The sequence below is a fragment of the Montipora capricornis genome, chromosome 2, assembly GCF_036669925.1.
Source record: "Montipora capricornis isolate CH-2021 chromosome 2, ASM3666992v2, whole genome shotgun sequence".
Taxonomy (NCBI): domain Eukaryota; kingdom Metazoa; phylum Cnidaria; class Anthozoa; order Scleractinia; family Acroporidae; genus Montipora; species Montipora capricornis.
Genome location: NC_090884.1, coordinates 14,106,356 through 14,113,855, shown reverse-complemented (window position 1 = coordinate 14,113,855; position 7,500 = coordinate 14,106,356). Strand labels below are relative to the sequence as shown.

At 38.4% G+C, this 7,500-nt stretch overlaps 2 protein-coding genes across 13 annotated transcripts in view; both read right to left on the bottom strand.

Moving 5' to 3' along the window:
* LOC138038908 (uncharacterized) overlaps positions 1-7,500 on the bottom strand; it is a 44,684-nt gene that overhangs the window by 26,899 nt on the left and 10,285 nt on the right. The window lies entirely within an intron of this gene.
* Positions 1,328-5,879, bottom strand: LOC138038911 (uncharacterized). 2 transcript variants are annotated; one of them, XM_068885005.1, is made up of 4 exons: positions 3,800-5,879; positions 3,078-3,257; positions 2,754-2,921; positions 1,328-2,141 (listed from the first exon to the last, which is right to left on the bottom strand). In XM_068885005.1, exon 1 carries the CDS (start codon positions 5,861-5,863, stop codon positions 4,463-4,465), a length of 1,401 nt encoding a protein of 466 aa, XP_068741106.1. In that variant the 5' UTR covers positions 5,864-5,879; the 3' UTR covers positions 1,328-2,141; positions 2,754-2,921; positions 3,078-3,257; positions 3,800-4,462. The 2 variants fall into 2 exon arrangements, with proteins under 2 accessions (XP_068741106.1, XP_068741107.1); XM_068885006.1 differs by having other exon boundaries at positions 2,754-3,257.

Below are 7,500 nucleotides of genomic sequence, written 5' to 3'. Positions count from 1 at the left end.
AAAAGTTATATGTGATCATTTCAGTAATATCTAGGCCATTTGTAAAATAATAATTTACTACTAATTTTATATTTCTTTTTTGTTCAAAAGTCAGATGAATTTGAAATTGCACAGTAGCTGAGCATTTTTTCTTTTAGTGGAAACCTGTATCTAAGATGTTTAGTCTGTTGCTAAATACCGGTAAGCATCTTATGCAAGGTATTTTTTTCCTGTGGTGACTGAACTGTAAGGTTGAAAGTTGAAAAGAATAACATTGTAGGTACATGGAATTTTTTTTAGAAATGTTCACAAGTGATGCAAAACAAAACTTTTGCCAATAGAACATGAAGTTGAGTTTTGAACATGCACTTTAATTGATCAAATTTAAGAACCCACCTGAGTTTGACATGTATGCAAGTGTGTTGTGTACAATTGTAGGGTAAAGTTAGGGTAGTAGGTTAATTCAAACTTCTGAATTTTGTAACCAAAAAGTTGTATGGTTGCTTCAATTCATATAAGAGTGAATTTCAGATATACATGTATCATACTTACAGTACTTGTAATTGGCAGAAAACAAATGGTTTTGATCAGACTGAGACTTAAAATTAATGTATTGAACATGAAGCTTGAAGGTATTCAATCACTTGATTATTAACATTGGCCATGGTGAAGTCATGGCCACACGGGCCGATGATGAAGTGTGTATCGATCGCTTATATTTGTTTACTCTTTTGTTCCTCAATTGCATCTCAAGTGTTGTTAAAATATATGATGCTCTTTTATGGAAAATTGAGATTCAGGTCTCTTTTTTTTTGGCTGAGGAGATCTTGATCATTTATCAACTGGAGCCAACAGTTCCTACAGCATACGGATTCCTCGAGACGTTTTCAGATGTGATGGATGGAGCTTTGAAAGCCCATACATTTTGATGGATGAATCAACGGGCATAACACTTTCAAAGAAATCGATCATTTTAAGTATATATTCGTGGGGAGGGATAAGACTTTATTATTGTGCAATTTAGAAATCTGAAAGGGTACTGCAGCAGCAATTAAGAGGCAATAGATCGAATATTAAATCTTGAATTATTAATTAGCTGGACCCCAAAATTTTGTAATGGACCCCCAAATTTTTCAAAAAGGGGTCTAGAGGACCCCCAAATTTGAAAACCTGGATACATCTCTGCATCTTATTATGAATGATTTTTCAAGTACCCAGGCTTGGAATTTGTGGTGTGATTCACATTACCTTTATCTTGGGAAAGAAGGCTGAAAGCAGAGAAATGAGAACCCTTTATTAACTCCATAATAATAATGATAGTTATTTTTGTTATTTTTACACCCTGAATTGTAAAAACTTAAGTGCACTAGCCAATAATTATTTAGTTTTTACCATACCTCAAAATCTATTTTATTGCTTGTGCTCAAGCACTGAATGAGAGCACCATACAAAAAAAAATCCCACCCTCATACTTTTCTTGTATTAAATAAAAAAGAGTATGAGGGTGGGGCAAACTTTTTATTATATGGTGCCCATTGTCCAGTGCTTGAGCAAAAACATAGATTTTCATTGGATATCTTGCACCTAACATTCCAGTACAGGTACATGTATCTCAAGTAATGGTACTCATTCATTGGCAAAAATCAAACTAGTGCTAGTACAAGTGCCTGCGCAGAAAAATGTGTGAGCCTGTTCTTGATCTTCTTTAGTTGAACAGTTTTAATACTGTTAAACAGTGAAAGTTCAGTGCATAATCATAATGATTTCCTAAAATTTGAACCCGATGTACCAATTGTCCAAGTGTAGGCTCAACATCAGGATTTTGGATAAACAATCCGTGCTTCCTTTTATTTTGGACAACTTGTGGGAAACCACTAGACCTATATATTTAATTTTTTTGTTTAAATCTAATGTTTAAGGTATTAAGTACAGCAATTATTAGAATTATTCATCACAAGACAAGAATGTAAATAGCGTGGGACAGCAGGCTTCCTTGTGGAGTTATAGGGGGGTCACTACATCTAGTTAGACCAATGCCATGGTTTTTAACTTTCAAGCCATCATAGAAGAACCATCCTGGTACTGGAACGCTTGGGTTTTTCAACTTCATGGCACTTGTGTAGTGACCTCCATCCCAGTAGGTGAGGCATTGAAGATCATACCTTTAACAGAAATTAAACAAAACATGATTCAGTGTGACCCTCCTTTTTTGCCTTACGATTTCAAGTCTGTCTGAACATTTCTAGCATGATCTTCTTTAAATATTATTGGAAACAAACACTACGAATATTAGCTTTGTCCAGTGAGGAGTTCTGGCTTAATTTGTTGTACAATGTAATTGTCAAGGAAGTTGTTTCAGTGTGATCTTTTAAATTAGGGACGACTTAAGGCTTAAATGGTTAATTAAACTAAGATTAATTTCCATTAAAATGTTGAAAGTAAAACTGAAGTTTCTTGCCCTTCATATTTTTTATGTATCAAGCTGAAGTGGCTTACTCATATTTTGAAATGCTGTTAAGATGTAAACAGTGAAAGAGTATTTACATGTATGTGTAGTTGCCCTCACTAATCCACATGCAAATATACTGTAGTCATTTTGACTGAGAAGTTTGAATGTTATTATTGTTTGCAGATTCGTCACCTTGGTTGCCATAACACGCAAGGGGATGGATGTGTTGGTTCAAACCAAACTTGGAGATAGAGAGATTTTTCTCTCGTTGTCAAACACTTTCATGGGACGATATTGTAATTTTGAAAAAATATTACTGCTGTACTTGTGTTGTGATGAGGGTGGAAATTCCAGCTGTCGAGGAAGGTCACGTGCATCCTTTATCACACCTTGTCTGCAATGATAGTCAACACAAAGAGGAAGAACTAATGGCGTTCCATCAATGAATTTTCTGGTACCAAACGATCTGATTCCATTGCAGTGGTGATGTATTCTGATGAAAACAACGAAAATTTGCAATACACGTACATAAGTTATTGAAAACTGATCTGCAACATGCTTTCAGGCATGGCGTGGAAGAGTCTTTAAGATGTGATAATTAAAAAGCTATTTCAATACAAATTTAGTTAACGTGGCTTTTCGGCAATACCTGCTAACAACGCTTCCATCCGCTTGTTTAGTCCGAGTTCGATGATGGAACACTTGTGTGCTGCCAGGTGGAAGAGAGCCTCTCCACTCCCTCATGCACCGTTGCTTGGTTGTTCTGTGCCACTGAAGAAGCATTGCTTCTAGTGCCGTTAAATGGTTTGGTTTCGGTTCTACAAGGGAACTGTAGTAATGTGAAATGAGTGAGGATGCTTATACTTATCTATTGGTCAAATGCTAAGGGTTGAAGCGCAAAAATGAAATCGGCAAGTTTAAATTTTCACGACTCAGCCTCAACAGCGTTGATAGATGACTATCATAAAACGTCACTGGATATTATTAATTGTCAAAAATTGGGATTCAGACGGAAATCGGTGGTATTAATACTGGTTAAAATTAAACAATTTATTGTCTTGATAATGCGTACGTACGTGCTTGGCATTGCTGGACAAGTATAAATAAATCCTGATTGTGGTATAAATGTTTTGGGTTTGTTTTAGACTGTGCTAGTGACCTCAGTTTCTGGAAAACAGCTACTCTAGGATAGGAGTGATTTTGGGGAGTTTACTCTAGTATAGGGTAGAAAAATCCAGCTGAAACTAGCTCTGGTTTAGGCTAAGGGTTCCGGGGTGCCAGCGGCACATTCCCACCCAGAAAGTACCCCCGGGGGTTGAAGAGGGATACTGCTTACAAAGTTTAATACTTTATGTAGTTAAAGTGACTTACTTTAATGCAATAGGTCCATTTGAGCGGAAGCTTAACTGCTTTGAAGGGCAGGTTGGATTATTGCAAGTGGAGTCCATCTCGTTTGCTGTGAACTGACGAAAGGCAGCAAGGAACCGCTCATCTTCTCCACCCCAAACGTTCATTTGTTTCCTGTTGAAGTCTATTCCAAGATTGATTTGTGTCAGCCAAATTAATTTTCCCGTAGTCCACTGTTTGTTTGAAAACATTTCATGTACTGATAGCAGGGTTTTAGCTGCAGCATATGGTAGAGTTTGGAATGCTTTGAGAAAGGAAGAGTCAGAAAGCAGAAGAAGGTGAAAAAACGTAAGGAGATTGTCGATTGGGCAAGAATTGATGATTTCAATGTCTTCCTCTTGATACGAAAAACGACCTCCCCATGGGGGTACAGGAACCGATGACACCGTCGAAGGTTTTGCCGCTTTGGCGTCATTCTTCAATAATGTTAATATTTTTCGTTTGACTCTGTCGAATGTTTCTCCTGCCAGTCTACTGTCGCTCGCCAAGAGGTGTCGAATTTGGTGGTCTGATGGTTTCTCGCCACAGCACTTCTCAGAAAATTCCTTTATTGCTTTTGCTGCGCGAAAGTTAAATTTATGGCCAGACATTGGATGTTGCGGCGCCTTTGAGTTCCTTTTTGGTGTTTTATTCAAGCTCTCTTTTCTGAGTAGGTGGCCGATCATCTTTTGAACGCACGACATTTGTGGAATATTTAGGCCATGATGTTATTTCGACGTTCAGATTGTGACATTTCTCAACCAACTCTCTATCATTTAAACATGCCAAAGAGGATTCGTCGTTATCAGTTGTATCGTCTGTGTTGGTGGTTGTGTCGGATGACGTTCTCTTGTGCCTCGTGGAACTTGTAGAGAAGATGGCCTGTTTTGCTTTTTTTGCATTTTCTCGAACATGGCGTTGGATACCTTCTTGGCAGATTGGACATGTCAGGTTTGAGACACACACCACATGAAATGATTGCCCACAGCCTTTAAATACACGCCAATTCATATCATTTTGTCGTTGACAATTGGGTAGATCACATTCCCTGAGTAGATCTGGTTCTAGTTCTTCAGAAGGTGAGAGATGGAATCCGCAAGGAAGAACTTTATTGGACTTAAACTTATTACCAAATAAACAAGGCAACATCCATTCCCGCTTCTCTTTATCTGTGGCATTTGCTGAATAGCTGCTGTTAGGTTTACTGATAATGTTGTGAAAAGTGTTTTTTAAAGCTTCTGCTGCTTTCAGTTTCGCTGATTTTAGCTGGTTTCTGGAAAGAACGTAGTTTTTCGTAGGAAGAAAAGTTTGTCTAAAGTTTTTTTGACGCTGATTTGATGCAAAAATGGAACGGCAAGTGTTTGTTATTTGTTGTGGTGTGCTATGAGGAGAGGTCTGGTCCCGAATTATTGAATGAAAATACTCCACGGGATATTCAGTGAAGACCAAAACAGAGTTGCGAAAGGTGTGGTGAAGTGGATGTCCAATTTTATCCCAGTACAGAAGATTGGATAGGAAAACAAGAGGAGACTTGTCGTAGTGGTGACGAGCGAAGCAAAAGAACATTAACCAAATCCTCTTCAGGGCAGATACGTATAGCATGCAGTTATTTGAACGAAAAATCACAGCATAGATGGTCAAGACTAGTGGCACGTAGTTTTCAAGAAAATTAATAAGTGTTAAAAATTGAAGGTCTTTGCATTTTTCACCAAAAACGCTCAAGATGCTGTCTCTTATGAGGCTCCACCCACCGTGTGTTAGTCCTAAAACTAAAGATATTCGCCAAGGTTGACATCTGTCGCCAAAAGGCTTAGATTTACTGAAAACAAACTGATAAATGTAACGTAAAAGCTCGTAGAATACTCTGAAAACGTTTTCTTGGCCGTTGAGTGCGATATGAAGTGGACCAATGAGCGGGACGATGCTTGAACGAACTGTTTCCTCTGTCTTAGACGAGTAAACAATTCGTCTCGGATAAAACTGTGCTGGCCAGTCCCCCGGCTGGGGAAGGACGAAACGTTCACAGTATTTTCTGATGTTTGTAGCCATGACTATGTCTAATGCTTTCCGGAAATCTGATTCACTATGTAAGGGCAGTTCCACGCAATCAAGGAGCATGGTATCATTCATTTTGCGCATTTTTTTAATTGCTTCATCAACTGCATAATCGTGTGTTGTCAAACGGTTTTGCTCCCATAGTGGATCAAAAAAAGTGCTCTTTAACCATGGCGCGTTTGCACTGTAATATTGAATGAAAGTATAAAAGCAAAAGCTCGCGACTTGCTCATCGGTTGACATGTTGCGCACGATGTCTTCCACTAGTATGCCGTCCGGGCAATTCACTGGTCTACTGGAATCGACTTCTACCGCATCAATGTCATACTTTTTAAGAAGAAGAGTACACATCTTCGTTGCCTTACAGGTTCCCTTTAGTGGGCGTTTCTTTGTGTGAACGTTTGTATAGTCATCGATGTTGATTATTAGTAATTTTTTATGGCTTATTGTTTGGTCGATCCAGTCATTTAGCGTCTGCGTATGTTGCGACGAATCCTTAAGTTTAAGCAGCTGGTACTGTCGATCACTAAAAGTGGTGCCAAGGACCCTTTCTGCGTTTAAAGCATTTGTAGACAGTCCAGATTTTAATATTAGTTGACCACGATCTTTTTGAAACGCGCTGCATTTTTGTGACAGTCCGAAAGTCATCAAATGTAAAATTGCGACTGTGCGTTTCTCGTTTAATTCTCTTCTTTGCTTTGAGTGTCGTGTCGATGTCATGGCGTTGAATATGATGTTGAAAGCCTCTTCAGCGTTACATTCCCTACACAGACGCTTGAATGATTGAGGCTCATAACAAGGAACTTGTTTCTTTGATTCTAGGTGTATCAAACGGTTTCTTAGATTTTCTACTCCAGTAGAAAGTGTTTGAATGGTAGTCGAGTTCCTCGCTTCGGTTCCATTTGTACATTCCTCTGTCTGTTCGTGCAAGAGGGAAAAAAATCAATGTTAATTTTAAAATTTGATTCCCTTAGGCTCCTTCTAAGGACCTGGTGATACACAAATAGTCGCTCGTGAATTAAGAAACAAGGGAATAAGCCTTTAAATTCAGTAAAATTCGGTACAGAGTTCTTAGGGAGTTGTTTTTTTTTTTACACAACCGAGAAATGTAGAAAAATTGGCAGAAATACGGCTTGCAGAGTGTATCTCTGAAATAGACCGCCGTGCTGGGCTGACTATTTTCTCCTTTTATTCAATGACGGGCCCCCACCACTTCCGGTCAAAACTGATAAGTAACCAAGTGCTCTTTTTCTTGCAAACCGTGACTAAATACTAAGCATTTATTGCATTCTCTAATACCCACTACCTCCCCCTTTAAAATTGATTGACAAACGCGCGCAGAACTTGATTGATTGACAAACGCGCACAGAATTGATCGACAGATTCACAGACAGTATTGCATTCGTGCCGTGTTCTTTTCTCATTTAATACACACAGAGCCATACAAAATGGCTTAATTAAGAGTTTTCCTAAACAGTTCTGTTACTATTTATCCGTTGCTATCAAATGTGGGATTATGTCATACAATCCACGGAGATTTTGGAGTACTTTGATTGCGTTCTACAAATTCAGTTAGGAGAGATGAAAGTCTGTGAGCACTCCAAAGATGAGAAAATTTACAAAGATGCATG